The 18,068-nt window shown below is 57.4% G+C and overlaps 1 protein-coding gene across 1 annotated transcript in view; it reads left to right on the forward strand.

The window, feature by feature from the left end:
• The window catches only part of LOC104304672 (cyclic AMP-dependent transcription factor ATF-7), a 65,774-nt gene that overhangs the window by 41,475 nt on the left and 6,231 nt on the right, over positions 1–18,068 (forward strand). The window contains exons 3-10 of the mRNA XM_054177404.1: positions 3,232–3,328; positions 7,761–7,879; positions 10,726–10,860; positions 11,557–11,714; positions 13,482–13,581; positions 14,253–14,366; positions 15,210–15,356; positions 17,442–17,639. Coding sequence (XP_054033379.1) covers positions 3,232–3,328; positions 7,761–7,879; positions 10,726–10,860; positions 11,557–11,714; positions 13,482–13,581; positions 14,253–14,366; positions 15,210–15,356; positions 17,442–17,639 — 1,068 coding nt within the window. The remainder of the gene's footprint in view (positions 1–3,231; positions 3,329–7,760; positions 7,880–10,725; positions 10,861–11,556; positions 11,715–13,481; positions 13,582–14,252; positions 14,367–15,209; positions 15,357–17,441; positions 17,640–18,068) is intronic.

Raw genomic sequence — 18,068 nt, forward strand, 5'->3', positions numbered from 1 at the left:
CCTCTGGCTTTGGGCGGTTGGAAACGCGTGGAGAAAGATATATTGTGTCTGTGAGAAGAGAAAAGAGAGAGCTCCCCAGCTCGGGAGACCACATAAAGATGTTAAATAGAGCTGTAACGGGCAGGCAGAGCAAGGGGAAAGTGCTTTGGAGTCAGAAAGGAAAAGGCACCGAAAAGAAAGAAAGAAAGAAAAAAATAATAATCCCACCGTGGAGGGAAAGAAAGAAAAAAAAAAGGCAAAAAGATGCAAATAAATTCTGAGGTGCTCAGGGCTGGGCTTGAAATGTGCCTCCTGAGCTGGGGAGGAGAGGAATGTGACCTTTTTTTCCCCCCTCCCCGCTTCGTCCTCTTGCTGCTTCTCTTCTGGACCTAAAAATCTCCCAGTGTTGGTTTTTATTTCACCTGGAGAATTGGGAATTTTCCTCCTTTTTGCCCTTTTTCTCCCTCTCTCTCTCTCTCCTTGCGGCGGCGGCGGCGGCCGCCTGCCTGCGCGGTGCTCAGCTGCTCCCCCGGCCTCCCAAAACCAACAAACCCGCCCCTGATTGATTTGCCCCCTTTCCCGGGAACCCAGCAGGGTGCAGAAGGGGTTGGCAGCCTAAAAGAAATCCGGGCTGGGGGGCCGGGGGGATGACAAAGTGCCGCCCCGGTGCCCACCTTCCTCTCCTCGCTCGGCGGCGCGGTGCGAAACGGCGCCGCCGGCTCCGGCTCCGCTCCCTTCGCTGCGGTGCTGGCTTTGGTTTCGCTGAGGCTCGTTTGGAGCAGCCTCTGGAAAGGAGGGGTTGGGGAGGCTCGAGGAGACCCCAGACAGTGGGGAAAATCAGGGAGAAAACGTCCAGAAATGGTGTTTGAAGGGGAAAGTTGTGGAGCGAATGTGGCAAGGGAGAGCTGGAGTGAGGTGGAGGTGGGGGGGGGGGATGCAGGCAAGATGCTCTTCGGTTTTTCTCCCTGGGAGGATGCTCAGGACCCCTCCCCACCCCCCACCCCGAGGTCTGAGTTTTGTTGATTTGAGCCCCAGTTCTGAGCCAGCCTCAACAGAGAGCTCCTGAGGAGGAGGTCTTTGAAGGACACCTTGCAGAACATCCTGGCTTCTGAAGGGGAGGATGGATGGGAGGTGCAGGGCTGCAGCCGGTGGCTGAGGGTTGTTTAGGACCAGAGCAGGGAGTGGGAATGCTGCAGAGTTTGGGAATGCTGCAGTTTGAGCACGCTGGGACCATGGTTTTCACCCTGGGAGTGAGTCCAGGACACCCCCAACCCCCAGCTCTGAATTCTGTTCATCTGAGCCCCAGTTTCAAGCTCTCCTCAAAAGCAGCTTCTGGGATGGCTTTGGTCAGGACCTGTCGGCTCTGATTGCTTTTGTTGTGAGCCTGAATTCTGAGCCACCCTTCAAAGCAGCTCCTGAGAGGACAGGGTTGAAGGACACCTTGCAGAACATCCTGGGATCAGAAGGAGGTGGATGCAAGGTGTAGATGCAGCTGGTGGTTAAGGTCCAGCTGTGGACCAAATCCGGTCCAATCGTGGCCTGAGTCAGGGAGCAGGGGCTGGGAGTGCTTCACTTTGTGTGTCCTGGGCTGCTGCAGCCCCAAACCCTTTTGCTTCTCTCCCCATGGCTGTGTTCAGGACCCCCCTCCCCCTTTCCCCCCGGCTCTGATCTCCTTCAGTCTGAGCCCCTGCTTGAAGGACACTTAGCAGAACACCCCTGAGATCCCTGCTGCGAAGATGGATGTGGGGAGTGTGAGGATGCGGCCGGGACCTCGGCACCGCTGTCCCTCAGCTGTGGCCCGGGGCTCCCGGGAAGGCGCCGCGGCGGCTTTTCCAGCCGGGAAAAGGCAGATTTGGTCGATAGAGAGAGCCATAAATAACAGCCGGGAGAGAGGCAGCGGAGCCGGGAAGGTGGTGGTGGGGACGGGGGGACGGGGGGACGGGGGGGTCAGCCTGGAGCTGTCCCAGGAACAGGTGGCTTTGAGTGGCTTGGGGTTGGGTGGCTGTGTTCAAGGGAGGGAAGGAAGGGAGAAAGGAAACCGGGGGACAAGGGCAGGGATCTGGTGTGGAAACGAGGAGCCGGCGGCTGCCGCGGCTCCGGGAGGCATAAAAATGCTGCGGTGGGGCCGGCGGTGCCCTCAGCCCCCGGCTTTGTCGCAGTCTATTAGGACCGGAGCCATCCATCCATCCTCGGCTCTTTATGGGGATTGGCTTTAACCCCTTCCCTGCCTCTTCCCACCCTTCGCTTCTCCCTTTCTCTTTCCCTCTTTTCCCTCCCCTCGCTCTCGCCGCAGCCCCTTTGTCACCCCCAAGCATCCAGCCCTGCCTGGGGTACCAGCAGCCACCCCCCCTTGCCCCCCAAGCCAGCACTGGTGGGATTTTATCCCAGGCTTCTCCCAGGGCTGGGATTTGGGGTGGGGTGAGAACTGCAGCATCCCTGCCCGGATCAAGCCACAAGCAGCTGCTTCCAACCCATGGAAGCATGGATCCATCCCACTCCACCCCCTTGGACTGGGCACCCCAAAACCCTTGCCTGGCCCTTCAGAGCACCTTCACTGATCCCTCTGTCAACCTGGAACCCTGACAGCAGCAAATTCCCCCCTGGAGCAGCTGGCACCCAGTGCAAGGTGCCCACAGCAGGGGGGTTGGAACTGGATGATCTTCAAGGTCCCTTCCAACCCAACCCATTCCCTGAACCTCTGCTTGCCCAAAGGTGGTGGAGACTCCATCCCTGGAGACATCCAAACCTTCCCTGGACATGTTCCTGGGTGACCTTCTCTAGGTGACCCTTCCTTAGGCAGGGCATTGGAGTTGATGATCTCCAGGGGTTCCTCCCAACCCCTACCACCCCTCTGTGATGCATTCCCACCCCACCCATCCCTGAAGAGGCCTTTCAAAGCCATGGAGGTGTGGTGCTGAGGGCCATGATCTGGTGGTGCCTTGGCAGGGCTGGGTTAAGGATTGGGCTCCATGGGCTTGGAACTGGTTGTCTAGGGAGGCTGTGGATGCCACTGGCTTGGAGGTGTTAGGGGGAGGCTGGATGAGGCCTTGAGCCACTTGGGCTGGTGGGAGGTTGAGGATCCTCTGGTGGAACCTTGAAGACCATGATGGGCAGGGGTGTTGGAACTGGCTGATCTTCAAGGCTGATCTTCGGGGGGGGGGGTGGTGGGACTGGAACCAAGTGATCTTCCAGGTCCCTTGCAAGCCATTCCCTGATCCCATGGTCACCACTTCCTCCACGCTCTCATTCCAGAGGTTTACAAACGAAGACCACCTGGCAGTCCACAAACACAAACATGAGATGACCCTGAAGTTCGGCCCGGCTCGCACCGACTCCGTCATCATCGCAGGTACCCCCCCACAAACCCCCTCCCAAACCCCCTCCCAGAGCCCTCCAACGCCCCTCCCAGTGCCCCTCCCAACCCCCTCCAAACCTCCCCCAATCCCCCCTCCAGTCCCCCCTCCAAACCCCCTCCAAATCCCCTCCCAACCCCCCTCCCAACCTCCTTCCAGTCCCCCCTCCAAATCCCCTCTCAACCCCTCCCAAATTCTCTCCAATCCTCCCCCTCCAAATCCCCTCCAAACCCCATCCCAACCCCCCCCAAACATCCCCAAACCCCTCCCAAAGCCCCCTCCCAAAGCACCCCCTCCCAAACCCCCTCCAAACCCCCTCCTAACCCTCCCTAAACATACCCCCCTCCCAAAACCCCCTCCCAAAGCCCCCTCCCAAACCTCCCCCTCCAAACTTCCCCCAACCCCCCCCAAACCTCCCCCCCAACCCCCTCCCAAAGCCTCCTCCTAAACCCCTCTTCCAAACCCCCTCCAAACCCTTCCTCCCAACCCCCTTCCAACCCCACCCCAACCTCCCTCCCAAACCCCCTCCCAAACCTCTCCCAAATCCCCTCCAAACCCTTCCTCCCAATCCCCTTCCAAGCCCCCCAACCCTCTTCCAACCCCCCCATCCTTTCCCCCAACCCCTTCCAACCCCCCCAACCCTTCCTCCCACCCCCCCAACCCTTCCTCCCAACCCTCTTCCAACCCCCCCCCCACTCTTCCTCCAAACCCTTCCTCCCAACCCTTCCTTCCAACCCCCCCCAAACCCTTCCTCCCAACCCCGCCAACTCCTCTCCCAACTCCCCCCCCCCAAAACAGGACCTGCAGTGGGCTTAGTGCCCCCCACTCCCACCCCCCCCCCACCCCCCCCAAAAGCAGCAGCCCCTGGCAGCTGCATTGCAGCAGCAGCAGCAAAAAGGCAAAGCCTGAAGGTGGCTTTTTGGGGGGTTGGGGGTTCCCCCCCCCCCCCTTTTCTGTGGCAAGAGAAGGATTGGTTGGGGGGGGGAGGGAAAGTTGTTGAGGGTTTTTTGGGGGGAGGGGGGGTTGGGTTGGGGGTTTGTTGGTTGGGGGTTGGTTGGGGGTTGGTTTATTCCCCCCTCCCCCCCCTTTTTCCTGTTATTCTGTTGATTTTTGGGGGGGGCTTTTCATCACTGTTTTGGGGTTGGGGTTTTTTTGGGGGGGGTCTTGGATCTTTATCCTTGAGAAGGGCTTTTGGATTCTTTTTCTTTAGCTCTTTGGGGGTTTTCTTTCTTTATTTTTTAGCCCTTTTGGCCTTTTCTTTCTTTTCTTTTAGCCCTTTTGGGTTTTCCTTTCTTATTTTTTTTAGCCCTTTTGGATTTTTCTTTCTTTATTTTTTAGCTCTTTCAGGGTTTTTTTTTTCCTTTATTTCTTTTTTGAGCCCTTTTGGATTTTTCTTTCTTATTTTTTTTAACCCTTTTGGATTTTTCTTTCTTATTTTTTTTAGCCCTTTTGGATTTTCCTTTCTGTATTTTTTTAGCCCTTTTGGATTTTCCTTTCTTTATTTTTTAGCCCTTTTGGATTTTCCTTTCTGTATTTTTTTCAGCCCTTTTGGGGTTTTCTTTCTTTATTTTTTTTTTTAGCTCTTTTGGGTTTTTTTCTTCCTTTATTTTTTAGCTCTTTTGCATTTTCCTTTCTTTATTTTTTTAGCCCTTTGGGGGTTTTTCTTTATTCTTTTTTAGCTCTTTTGGATTTTTCTTTCTTTATTTTTTAGCCCTTTTGGGGTTTTCTTTATTTTTTTTTAGCTCTTTTTTTTTCCCCCCTTTCTTTATTTTTTAGCTCTTTTGGTTTTTTTTTCCTTTGGTTTTTCTTTATTCTTTTTTAGCTCTTTTGGATTTTTCTTTATTTTTTTTAGCTCTTTTTTTTTTTTTTCTTTATTTCTTTTTTACCCCTTTTGGGTTTTAGCTCTTTTGGATTTCCCCCCCCCCCTTTTTTTTTAAGCTCTTTTGTTTTTTCCTTTCTTTATTTTTTAGCTCTTTTGGATTTTTCTTTATTTCTTTTTTAGCTCTTTTGGATTTTTTTCCCCCCTTTTTTTTAAGCTCTTTTGGATTTTTCTTTTTTAGCTCTTTTTGGTTTTGTTTGGGGTTTTTTTTAGCTCTTTTGGGTTTTTTTCTTTATTTGTTTTTTTTTTGGCCCTTTTGGATTTTTCTTTTTTAGCTCTTTTGGATTTTTTATTTATTTTTTTAAACTCTTTTGGTTTTTTTCTTTATTTCTTTTTTAGCTCTTTTGGATTTTTTTTTCTTTATTTTTTTTAGCTCTTTTGGGTTTTTTCTTTATTTCTCTTTTAGCTCTTTTGGATTTTTTTCTTTATTTTTTTTAGCTCTTTTGGTTTTTTTCTTTATTTCTCTTTTAGCTCTTTTGGATTTTTTTTCTTTATTTCTTTTTTAGCCCTTTTGGTTTTTTTCCTTTTTTTTTTTTAAGCCCTTTTGGATTTTTCTTTCTTTATTATTTAGCCCTTTTGGATTTTTCCCTTTTTTGGGGGGGAGCTCTTTTGGGTTTTTCTTTATTCTTAGGGGAGGTCTCTTGTGGTTTTCTTTATCTATTTGGGGAGCTGGTGGATTTCTTTTTATTTTGGGGGGGGTGGTCAGGAGGGCTTTGAAGGGCCTGGGGAGGTTTTTTTGGGGGGGCTTTTCGAGGGGTTCTGTTTTGTAGGGTTTTGCTTTTTCAGTGTTTTGGAGGCTTTTGGGGGGTTTTGTTGGGGTTTTTCTTGGGTTTTGGGTGGGGGGTTTTTTGCCTTTTTGGGGGGGGGATTTTGTTTTGTGTTTGGTTTTGGCTTTTTTTTGTGATTTATTTCTTTGTTGGTTTGGTTTTTGTTGTGTTGTTTTGTTGGGTTTTGAGGGTTTTTTGCTGGGTTTTTTTGTGTTGTTTTTGTTGGTTTTTTTGGGTTTTTGGGGTGCTTTTTATTATTTATTGTTTGGGGGGGTTGTTGTTTTTTTTTAATGGTTTTGTTCCTTTTTTCCCCCTTTTTTAGCTTTTTTCAGTGTGGAGGGTTTTTTTTGGGGGGGGCTTCTTTTTCTCATTGCTTTTTCTTGCTGCTTTTGGCTATTTTTATGGCTTCTGTGAGGCCTCTAAAGCTCTCTGGGGCTGTCCCCCCACATGCCTCTCCTCTCCACAGCCACCATTTGTTCTCTGGGTTTTCTTCTCTCCCTCCCTCTTGCTTTGTGCTCAGCCCGGGGCTATGTTCCTGGGCAGGAGGCTTCGGTCTCCATCCCTCACCAGCAGGCATCCTGCTCTCCACCGGTCACAGCCAGCCCTCCACAACTGGGAATGTGCCCTTCTGGGGTGCTGCCATTCCTGGAGGTCCCAACTGGGGAAGGGCAGGGGGAGAGAGGTTCTGCCCCAGCTTTGTGCCACGGTGAAAGCTTCTGCTGGAGGTTTTGGGGCTCCAGGGCTGCTTTGTGCAGCTCGGGAGGATGTTGCTGAATGGGGAACGATCCGGAAAGAGCCCCGGGAGCCGTTAACAGGCTGGGAAAAAAACCCCTCCTGCTGAGAGCTGCAGGCAGGAAACTTTCTGGGTTTAATGCAGAGAGGTTTGGGGGGAAGCAAAGTGCCCTCAGAGGAGCCCTTGGGCTTTATGACCCAAAGCCAGGGGCAGGGTTTGAAGTCAGGCTGGAAGTGAAGCATCGTTCGGTGTCGGCGAGGCGAAGCCGTCGCCGGAGTCGCTTCCCCGGGGCTGCAGGAGCCCCTGCAGCAGTTTCAAATCACTGTTTTCCCTGGAGCACAGCTGCAGACAGGGAGCCAGGTCAAGCAAAACTCACCCAGGGATCCCCTTGGGGCTCCAGGAGCTTTTCTGCCAGCTGGGTGTTACGGGGGCAAGATGCCTGTGCCCGGCGCCTGCCGGTGCCTCGGCTCCTCAACCTCACAGAGATGAGAGAGCAGGGAGACCTCTTCCTGCTTTATAGCCTGGGTGATGGCCAGGGAGATCCCGACTCAGCCTGCTCAGATGGTGGCAAAGTGGCCCCAGAGGAGTGGCTCTGGCCAGGGGGTGCTGGCTGGGACTCCCACGGAGCCATCTGTCCTTGGGTGCTCGCTACGGAGCCACTGCAGGGAGGGAAGCGACTGCCTAGCTCTGCTCCGCTCCCTCCTCACCACTCCGTGGGTGGAAGCTTCAGGGAGCTCAGATCCCACTTCTTCCTTCCTTGCAGCAGCAAATTCAGCCAGGGAGAGGCAAACCCCCAGGGAAAGGAAGGGACAGAACACAACCCACGGGGCAGGACCTGCCCAGAATCTTCCCCCACAGCGATTCTTCCTTTGCAGCAGCATTCAGCAAAGCGACAAAACCCTCCAGGGTTTCTTGTCCCCCCCACCTCTGAACTGTCACTTGTTTTGTCACCACCACACACAGCGTGGGGGGAGAGCCACCAAACAAAGTCCTCGTGGGGTGGGGACACAAAGGGGGCTAAAAGGTTTTTGTTTGTTTTTATTAACCAGATCAGACCCCGACCCCGACGAGGTTCCTGAAGAACTGTGAAGAGGTTGGGCTCTTCAACGAGCTGGCCAGCTCCTTTGAGCATGAGTTCAAGAAAGCTACAGAGGATGAGGAGAAAAAGGCAAGAGGCAGAGGCCCCCCAGGGCCGTCAGGCTGAGCTGGGCTCGTACTGGGGGGGCTGCTGGAGGGGCGCTGGTGCAGCTCCGACGGAAGGTTCCTGTTGCAGGGGAGTTCGAGTGTGGCCTCAGCTGCTTGCAGAGGGCTTTGTTTGTGTAGCTGGGGTGACTTTGGCTGCTTCTCCTGCCACCCCAGAGTGGGTTTTAATGGTTTAAGCAGGGAAGGGGGCCGCGCTGGATGAGCTCCAGAGCTCCCTTCCAGCCCTCACCACGCTGAGATCCTGGGATTATTCCTTTGGCTTTTCACTGCCACAAAAGTCCCCGAAATCCCTCACACCTCGGGGAAGAAAATGCAGGGAAGGCGTCGGGATCTGAGCCAGAAACCCCCCTCAGAGCCTCCTCGGGGCTCAGGATCCTTCAGGCTGCTGCCTCGGAAGGAAGGAGCCGAGCCCAGCCCGGTGCCCTCAGCCGTGCCGCTGCTCCGCGGTGGAGCTTTGCCGAACAAAGAGCTCTCAGCATCGATCGCGCTGCCCCCTCCGCCACCTCTGAGCGCAGGGGGGGGGCTGAAGGACACTGGGATCTCATCAGACAGCAGCTAATTAAGGACATTTTCCCCACCACCACCCTTTCTTCTCTCCCCCCCCCCCCCTCCCCAACAACCTCCTTTTCCAGGCTGTGAGCAAGCAGCAGATGGGTGCTGGGCTCATCCATTTCCTAAATGGATCTCTGCCGCTCGCAGCCGCTCGCAGGCAGCGACGCTGCTCGGAAATAAACGGCAGGAGCTGGGGCCAGTAAATCTTCGACGAGATGGGGAAGGGAGGAATTGGGAATTCAAAGTGAAACCTGTCTGTCAGCCAGCCCCCCCCCCCCCCCCCTCCTTCCCCCTCCCTCCCTTCCCCTAATAACGGGGGCTCTTTAAAGCCATAAATTGATCCTTCTCATTGCTATGCCGCGGGGCTGCGGCGGCTGCCGGTTGCGCTTCTCCCGTTCGCTGCCTTTTGTTCTCCGTAGCTCCTACCCCGCTCCCTCCCTCCCTCCCTTCCCCCCCCCCCCCCAGCTACGAGAAGGGAGCTTTGCCTTTGTGGTTCCCCCCCCCAAAAAAAAAGGGGTCCCCCAGCACCCACAGTCGTGGTTGCTCCTTTTCTAGCTGACACCAACCATTTTGGGGGGGTGGGTTTGAAAGCTCTTTGCCCTCCCCCCCGCCCCGGGCTCTGCTTTAGGATGGCTTGCACGTTGGGGAGCTTTTCCAGGTGATGTGAAGCTGGAAGGGGGTTCCCGAGGCGTTTGGGAAAGCTTTAGACCCTCCTGGGAAAATCCCACCGTGGGCAAAGTCCCTGCTCCCAGCTGGATCCTTCCTCACCAGACCTGGCCAGGGTCGCATTTTTGAGATGCTTTCAAACGCTTTGGCCACATCCAGCCCCCCCCTCCCCCCCAGTCCCCTCTGCCCCCCGCGGGCGCTGCTGGCTGTGTTTTGTCCTCCGGTTCCTAGGCCGATCCTAGCCGGTGGGTTTTGTCCTCCCCTTTCTAAGGGGTGGTCTCCGCACCAGCATGTTAATTAAAACCACAGGCACAGCAGGAGCCCTCCCTGGAGGCACTTTAAGTGCTTTGAAAACTTTGGCTGCATGTTAATCCCTGCTCCTTTGTGATCCCCAGTGCCACATCCCTGCCGTGGGAGGGCAGGTAAGCGCTGGCCGCACGTACAGCCGAGCAAAGCCCGGCCGTAAATCAGCTCCTGGAGCCTCACCCCCTTCCCCCCCCCCCCCCCACACACACACACACGAGAGAGAGCAGCAACAGCAACCCAAAAATGCCCCAATTTACCCTCTTGCAGCAAATTTTCCCTCCCCTTGAGAGGACTTAAAACGCAGCGAGGAGGAGGAGGAGGTTGGGGTTGGATGCTAGGACAAAAGTGTCAGCGAAGGGAAAAGGCTTGGGGATGGCTGCAGGAGGGGGGGAAGGGGGGAAGGGGCAGCAGGCTGGATGGCCAAGCAGCTGGCAGGGTTGATTTAGGGATTGTTGCCCCCTGCCCAAGCCAGAGAGAGGGTCCTAGGGGGTGATTTTGGGGTGGGGGGATGAGGCTGCAGGAGCCTGGCTGTATGCAGCACCCTGCGCTGCGCTGCCCTTCGCCGTCTTCTCCTTGGCTCTCCCCTCCCTTCAGGCTGCTTTTTACCTCCTTGTTTGGGGGAGGGGGTGGGGGTCCCCCTGTTTTTTTTTGCCACCCCAGCAAAGCCCTGAGCTGGTTGAGGTGTGGGGGCACTGCTGGGAGGCAGGGTGGTGGCAGGCTGCCAGCTTGCAGGGCATATGGTGGGGTTTGATTTTTTTAATGGGGGTGCTCATAGATCTTTAATAACTTGCATGGCTCTTTGTTTGCTTTTGATAATCAAGGGTCATAAAATAATTCAGGGCTGATTTATCCAAAGCTTTACAGCTCTGCTGTGAGGGGAGGGGAGGGGTGGGGGGGGGGAAAAGAACCTCCTGCAACTCGCAGGCATTTGGCTTTGCTACCTGCTCTCCTGCTTTTATGAAGAAAAGGGGGAGAAAAAGGGGGGCAAAAAAAAAAGAAATCACAGTCAAATAAAAGCCCTGGAAAGAATCCTCTCTGTGTGCTGCAAACCACAAACTGGTGCCAGCTGGGGTAGGGGGGACCACCTTGCCTTGGTGCCCTCTCTTGCCATCCCTGCCTGGCTTGTGGGCTCCCAGCTGCCCTCCTTCCTTTCAGCTCAAATAAATAACAATAATCGTTTGGCAAGAGCTGGGAGCAGAGGCTCTGCCTCAGGGAGCAGCCCAATGGCTCCACAAACCATCTCAGCTAATTGCCCTTTCAAAGTGGGCTTGCCTTCTCCTCCTGCAGAACGCTGGAGCCCTGGATATGTCCCTGCCCTCCACCCCAGACATCAAGATCAAGGAGGAGGAGCCGGTGGAGGTGGATTCGTCCCCGCCGGACAGCCCCGCGTCCCACCCGCGCTCGCCCCAGCCCCAGGAGAAGGTAGGACTCCAGGTCTGCCCCTCCAGGAGGCTGGTGAGACGCTGAGCAGCTTGCCCAGGGAGGTTGTGGGTGTCCCCTCCCTGGAAGGGTTGCAGGACAGGCTGGATGAGCAGCCTGAGCTAGTGGAAGGTTGAGGATCATCCAGTGCCACCCACCCCTGCCACGGAGGAGCCCACGGCAGCCTGGGTCAGGTCTGGGCAGCCCCCAGGGGGCAGAAATTGTTCCTCATGGCTAACCTAAATCTCCCCCTGGGGCAACTTGAGGCCATTTGCTCTTCTCCTGGGAGCAGAGCCCAATCCCCAGCTGGCTCCAGCCTCCTCTCAGGGAGCTGCAGAGAGCCAGAAGGTCTCCCCTCAGCATCCTCTTCTCCAGGCTGAACCCCTGCAGCTCATTCAGCTGCTCCTCCCCAGCCCTCTCCCCCAGCCCCTTCCCCAGCTCCCTTGCCCTTCTCTGGCCCTGCTCCAGCCCTCAAAGTCCTCCTGGCCCTGAGGAGCCCAGCCCTGCCCCCAGCCCTTCCAGCTGTGGCCTCCCCAGTGCCCACTCCAGGAGGCCAACCCCTGCCCTGCTCCTGCTGCCCACAGCACTGCTGCTCCAGCCCAGGCTGCTGGTGCCCTTCTTGCCCCACCTGGGCACTCAAACCTTCTTGAGCTCCCAAGCACCCAAAGCTGTCTCCTTCTGTCTGCTGCCCTTCTCCAGGAGGTGGCCTCCAAGCCTGTGATCATCTCCACGCCGACTCCGACCATCGTGCGCCCGGGGTCCCTGCCCCTGCACCTGGCTTATGACCCCCTGCACCCCACCCTGCCCTCCCCCACCTCGGTCATCACCCAGGCCCCCCCCTCCAACAGGCAGCTGGGGTGAGTATGGAGCAGCTGGGGAAGTGTGGGGACACACACACACACTCACTCTGAGCTTTTCCCCCTCCACCCTCAGGCTTCCTGGGCACTAATTCGCCCCCAGAATAAGCTCCTGGGTTACCCAAATGACTGCAGTGAGGTTCCCCAGCACCCCCTGGGTGCCCAGCACCCCTCCCCTGTGTCCCTTCACCCTCAGGCTTCCCCATTCACTCCCAGCATCTCCAGCACAGCCTTAATGAGGGTCCCTTCATTAGGGCCTCAGAGATGGGGGTGCAGCCTTAATGAGGGTCAGGGCTGGGGGGGAGGGGGGGCTTGCAATGTGACAGAGGTGGAGGGCAGGCTGGGACCCACCAGTCCCTCTCCTCCTTAGGCTGAGCTTTACAAAGCAGCCTGGAGGCTCGAGGAAGCCCCAACAGGAATGAGTCTGAGCCCAGCCTCTGGCAGTCCCAAGGCAGCCTTAAAAATTCCAGCCTGAGTTCTTGGCACAGTGAATTCCTCCCTCCCTGACCCACATCCCTGCTTCCCCCCCAACCCTGCCCTGGCTCCAGGCCAGCTCAGCTTCCTCTGAGGTTCCAGGCAGGCAGCACAGCCTCCCCCAGCCCCTTCCCTGGGCTGGCAGAGGAGGCAGCAGCAGCAGCAGCAGCAAATCTCTTGTTTTCTCCCTCCCCCAAAGTCAGGCTCCCAGCAGCTCTGCTCCTCTCTGCCCAGCTCTGCTCTGCCTCCCTGCTGCAGAGGAGGAGCAGGAGCTGAGCCCTGGCTATCCAGCCCTTCCCTATCATCCAGAGCAGAGCAGCTCTGGGTTTTCCTCCACCCTCCTAGGAAAGCAGAGTCTGGAGGCTCAGAGCTGGAGCAGGGTGAGGCAGAGGGATCAGCAACAGAGACTGTTCCAGGGGGGGTGAAGTTGGCATAACTGGGCTCCAGCATTCACCCCCTCCCCATCCTGCTGGGATTGGGATCCTTCCCATCTCTCCCAGAGGCCTTCCCATCTCCCAAAGCCTTTCCCATCTCTCCCAGAGCCTTTCCCATCTCCCAGAGCCATCTCCTGGGCAGGCCCAAGCCAGCCCTGCACTTTCAGGAGGTTTCCTCTTGCTGATGGAATCCTCAGGCCCTGCAAACCTCCTGAGGGGGGAGGTCAGTGGATGTGGCTCCTGGGCCAAGGAGCTGCCCAGGTCCTCCTCCTGCCCAGTGCCAGGCTCAGGATGCCCTCAGCCTCCCTGAGGAGGAGCTCCAGCAGGCTCTGGATGTGCTTTTCTGTCCAGCTGGGCATCAGGTGGACTTGGAGGCTGGGTGACAGACTCTGCTCACTGATGCCCAGGGACAGGACAAGGGGCAAGGGGCACAAACTGGCACCCAGGAGGAGAAACCTGTTTGGTGTGAGGCTGCTGGAGCCTTGGAGCTGCCCAGAGAAGTTGTGGAGTCTCCTTCTCTGGAGAGCTTCCCACCCCCTCTGGGCATTATACCCCTGGGCAAGCTGCTGGGGGTTTCCTGTTGGGGCAGGGTGGGATTGACACTGGATGAGCTCCAGAGCTCCCTTCCAGTGCCACCATGCTGTGGCTGGGGGTTGGATTCTCTGCTCACCAGCATCACTTCCAGCTCAGATCCCCCTTGATGTGACCCCAGGAGCCTGAAGCCATCTCCAGCTGTGCCCAGCCACGCCTGGCACCCACCTGAGCCCAAATCCACCACCTGGAGTCAATCCAGGCTGGGGCTGCTGGGCTGGCATCCAGGTGGAGCCACCTCCCACAGGTCCAACTGCTGTCTCTCCAGGTCTCCCACAGGTTCCCTGCCCCTGGTGGTGCAGCTGGCCAACGGGCAGGCCCTGCCCGTGCTGCCCGGGCCCCCTGTCCAGATGCCTTCTGTCATCTCGGTGAGGAACCTCCTGCTGCAGCCTGGAGGATGGGGCAGGGGGAAGCTCCTGCCCTGCCCCTCCTGGGCTGGTGGGGGAAGGCTCTGGGGAGGGGAAGGGAAGGGAAGGGAAGGGAAGGGAAGGGAAGGGAAGGGAAGGGAAGGGAAGGGAAGGGAAGGGAAGGGAAGGGAAGGGGAAGGGAAGGGAAGGGAAGGGAAGGGAAGGGAAGGGAAGGGAAGGGAAGGGAAGGGAAGGGAAGGGAAGGGGAAGGGAAGGGAAGGGAAGGGAAGGGAAGGGAAGGGAAGGGAGGGAAGGGAAGGGGAAGGGAAGGGAAGGGAAGGGAAAGGGAAAGAGGGGAAAGGGAAAGGGAAAGTAGGGAAAGGGAAAGAAGGGAAGGGGAAAGAAGGGAAAGAAGGGAAGGGGAAAGGGAAAGGCAAAGAAGGGAAAGGGAAAGGGAAAGGGAAAGGGAAAGGGAAAGGGAAAGGGAAAGGGAAAGGGAAAGGGAAAGGGAAAGGGAAAGGAAGGGGAGGCAAAAGAGAAGGGAAGGGGAGGGGGTGGCTGGTGGCCTCTGGTGCCAGCAGAGGTGAGTGGTGGCAGCAGGTCCTGCAGGCTGAAGGTTTGTCAGGCTTCACTGCAGAGCCAGCAGAGCTCCTCAGCTCCCAACCCCTTGGTGCTGCTTCCTCCCCCTGCAGCTGGCCCGCCCCGTGTCCATGGTGCCCAACATCCCTGGCATTCCTGGGCCACCCAGCAGCAGCAGTGGGTCCCTCTCCCCATCAGGACTCCCAGCGCACTCCGAAGCCAAGCTGGTGAGTGGCCAACGCTGGGCCCTGGCCGAGGGTGGCACATCCCCAGGGCTGTCCCCGGCTTCATCGGGAGCAAGTCCACCTCCCCCTCCCTGCTTAACTGCTGGGGCCCAATCCATCAGCTGGGAGCTTCCTTTACCCTTGCAGCCTTCTGGAAGAGCTTCCCCCCAAAGCCCTCTGCAGCCATCGGAGCAGGTGTCAGAAGTGCCACCCGGAGCAGGCGGGGGGGACCCGGCAGGGGCTGGCAGGCGGAGCGGCCGCGCTGCTGCCGCTGGGCAGAGCTGCTGCTGCCAGCTCCAGCAGAACAGATGGGCTGGAGGTGGGCTCCAGGCAGGCAGAGCCAAGAGCTGTTGTGCTGGAATCGTGGAATTGTGGAATGGGCTTGGCTTGGAAGAGAGCTTGCAGCTCCTGGAGGCCAACCCTTAACCCAGCGCTGCCCCAGGGCACCGCCAGCCCCTGGCCCTCAGCGCCACAGCTCCTGGGCTTGGAAAGCCCCTCCGGGGATGGAGACTCCAGCGCTGCCCTGGGCAGCCTGGGCCAGGCCTGGACAAGCCTCAAGGGGCAGAAATTGTTCCTCATGGCCAAGCTGAACCTGCCCTGAGGCCATCTCCTCTTGTGCTGTCCAACCCCCACCTGTCTCCAGCCTCCTCTCAGGGAGCTGCAGGGAGCCAGAAGCTCTCCCCTCAGCCTTCTCCAGCCTCAACCCCTCCAGCCCCCTCAGCGGCTCCTCAGAAGTTCTCCAGACCCTTCCCCAGCTTCTTGGCTCCATGGCTGACAGAGGAGCTGCTGAAACCCTCGGCAGTGTGAAGCAGAGGTCCACTGACATCCTTTTGTCTCCTTCCCCAGAGGCTGAAGGCCAGCTTGACAGCATCTTCCTCACTCAATGGCAGCAACCTGGTGCTGGGCTCAGCCAGCACGATGGTGCCAGCAAGGCCAGAGCAGAGCCAGATCCTTGTCCAGCATCCTGATGCCCCTTCCCCAGCTCAACCACAGGTCTGCTTCAACCACCAGGCTTGGAGGTGCTGGGCTGGGGGTGGTGGGGGTGAGACCTCAGGGAAAGAGGAGGAAAACCTGGGAGAGGTTGGCCAGGGAGCTTGTGGATGCCACTCATCCCTGGAGGTGTTCAAGGGCTGAGGCCTTGAGCAGCCTGGGCTTGGAGGGAGGGTGAAGATCATCCAGGGGGATGGTGAGAATCATGCAGGGAGAGGTTGAGGATCATCCAGGGGGAGGTTGAGGACCATCCAGAGGGAGGGTGAGGATCATCCAGGGGGAGGTTGAGGATCATGCAGGGAGAGGTTGAAGATCATCCAGTGGATGGTTGAAGGTCATCCAGTGGAAGCTTGAAGATCAGCCAGTTCCAAGCCCCCTGCCATGGGAGGATGGTCTTCACCAGGGGGCTTGGAACTGGCTGCTCTTCCAGGTCCCTTCCAACCCATTCCATGATTCTGTGGTCCCTGGTTTGCAGAATGGGTTAAAGCCCTTCAGGTTTTTTTTTCCAGTGCTGCTTCAGCAGGAGCCTTCTTCAGCAAGCTCCAACCACACTTCCCTTTGCTCCCCAAGGTTTGGAGCTCCCAAAGAACGTTTTCCCCTTCTCCTCTCCTCAGTGGCAGGGGTTAAATGCTCCTCTCTCAGCCAATCATCTTGGCAGGCTCCTGCCAGCCCACCAAATGCCAGTGTGCATCAGGAGCACCACCACCACCTGCTCCTGCCTTGAGGTTGCCTTCCAAAAGGTTTAATGTCCATATGGTGCCTGCCAGAGCAGGTCCCCAGCCTCATTACCCAGCCCTGGCAGCAGCCTTTGGCCTCTTCTTTTGTTCTCCCCAAGCTGAAGGGGAAATGTGGAATGGTGGAGTGGTGGAATGGGGTTGGGTTGGAAGAGGTCTTAAAGCTCCTGGAGTCCCAGCCTTGAACCCAGCACTGCCCCAGGGCACCACCAAGCCATGGCCCTCAGCACCACAGCCCAGGGATGGAGACACCACCACTGCCCTGGGCAGCCTGGGCCAGGCCTGGACAAGCCTCAAGGGGCAGAAATTGTTCCTCATGGCCAAGCTGAACCTGCCCTGGGGCAGCTAGAGGCCATCTCTTCTCCTAGGAGAAGAGCCTAACCCCCACCTAGCTCCTGTTCCCTCTCAGAGAGTTGCTGAGAGCCAGAAGGCCTCTCCTCAGCCTCCTCTTCTCCAGGCTGACCCCCCCCAGATCCCTCAGCTGCTCCTCAGAAGTTCTCCAGACCCTTCCCCAGCTTCTTGCCCTTCTCTGGCCCTGCTCTAGCCCTCAATGTCCTTCTTGAAGTGAGGAGCCCCAAACCAACCCTAGGATTCCAGCTGTGACTTTCCCAGTGCCCACTCCAGGAGGCTCTACCCATGGCAGGGGGGTTGGAACTGGATGCTCTTCACCCTCCCCCTGGGTGCTCTTCACCCTCCCCCTGGGTGCTCTTCACCCTCCCTCTGGATGCTCTTCACCCTTCCCCCGGGTTCTCTTCACCCTTCCCCTGGATGCTCTTCACCCTTCCCCTGGATGCTCTTCACCCTCCCCCTGGGTGCTCTTCACCCTCCCCCTGGGTGCTCTTCACCCTCCCCCTGGGTTCTCTTCACCCTCCCCCTGGATGCTCTTCACCCTTCCCCTGGATGCTCTTCACCCTCCCTCTGGATGCTCTTCACCCTTCCCCTGGATGCTCTTCACCCTCCCCCTGGATGCTCTTCACCCTCCCCCTGGGTGCTCTTCACCCTTCCCCTGGGTTCTCTTCACCCTTCCCCTGGGTGCTCTTCACCCTCCCCCTGGATGCTCTTCACCCTCCCCCTGGGTTCTCCTCACCCTCCCCTCTGGGTGCTCTTCACCCTCCCCCTGGATGCTCTTCACCCTTCCCCTGGGTTCTCTTCACCCTCCCCCTGGGTTCTCTTCACCCTCCCCCTGGGTGCTCCTCACCCTCCCCCTAACCCCAGCTTGCTCAGCGCCTCCCCCGACCTCCCCCCTGCTCTTCCGGCCTCCTTCCAGCGCTCCTTCCCCGCCCTCCCCTCCCAAGCCGAGCTTCCCTCCGCCGTGCAGAGCCTCTCCTTCACCTCCTGCTGTGCTCCTGGCCAGGTGTCCCCTGCCCAGCCCACGCCCAGCCCCGGGGGCCGGCGGCGGCGGGCGGCGGACGAGGACCCGGACGAGCGGCGGCAGCGCTTCCTGGAGCGGAACCGGGCGGCCGCCTCCCGCTGCCGGCAGAAGCGCAAGCTCTGGGTGTCCTCCCTGGAGAAGAAAGCTGAGGAGCTCACCACCCAGAACATCCAACTGAGCGTGAGTATCACAGTATAACCAAGGCTGGAAGAGACCCCAAGGACCATCAAGTCCAACCTGTCCCAACAGACCTCAGGACTAGACCATGGCACCGAGTGCCACCTCCAATCTCCCCTTGAACACCTCCAGGGCTGGGGACTCCATCACCTCCCTGGGCAGCACATCCCAAAGGCCAACGACTCGCTCGGTGAAGAACTTTCTCCTCACCTCGAGTCTAAACCTCCCCTGGCACAGCTTGAGACTGTGTCCCCTTGTTCTGGTGCTGCTTGCCTGGGAGAAGAGACCAACCCCTTCCTGTCTACAACCACCTTTCAGGTAGTTGTAGAGGGCAATGAGGTCTCCCCTGAGCCTCCTCTTCTCCAGGCTAAGCAACCCCAGCTCCCTCAGCCTCTCCTCACAGGGCTGTGCTCAAGGCCTCTCCCCAGCCTT

The sequence above is a fragment of the Dryobates pubescens genome, chromosome 40 (genome assembly GCF_014839835.1).
Source record: "Dryobates pubescens isolate bDryPub1 chromosome 40, bDryPub1.pri, whole genome shotgun sequence".
NCBI classification, from domain to species: domain Eukaryota; kingdom Metazoa; phylum Chordata; class Aves; order Piciformes; family Picidae; genus Dryobates; species Dryobates pubescens.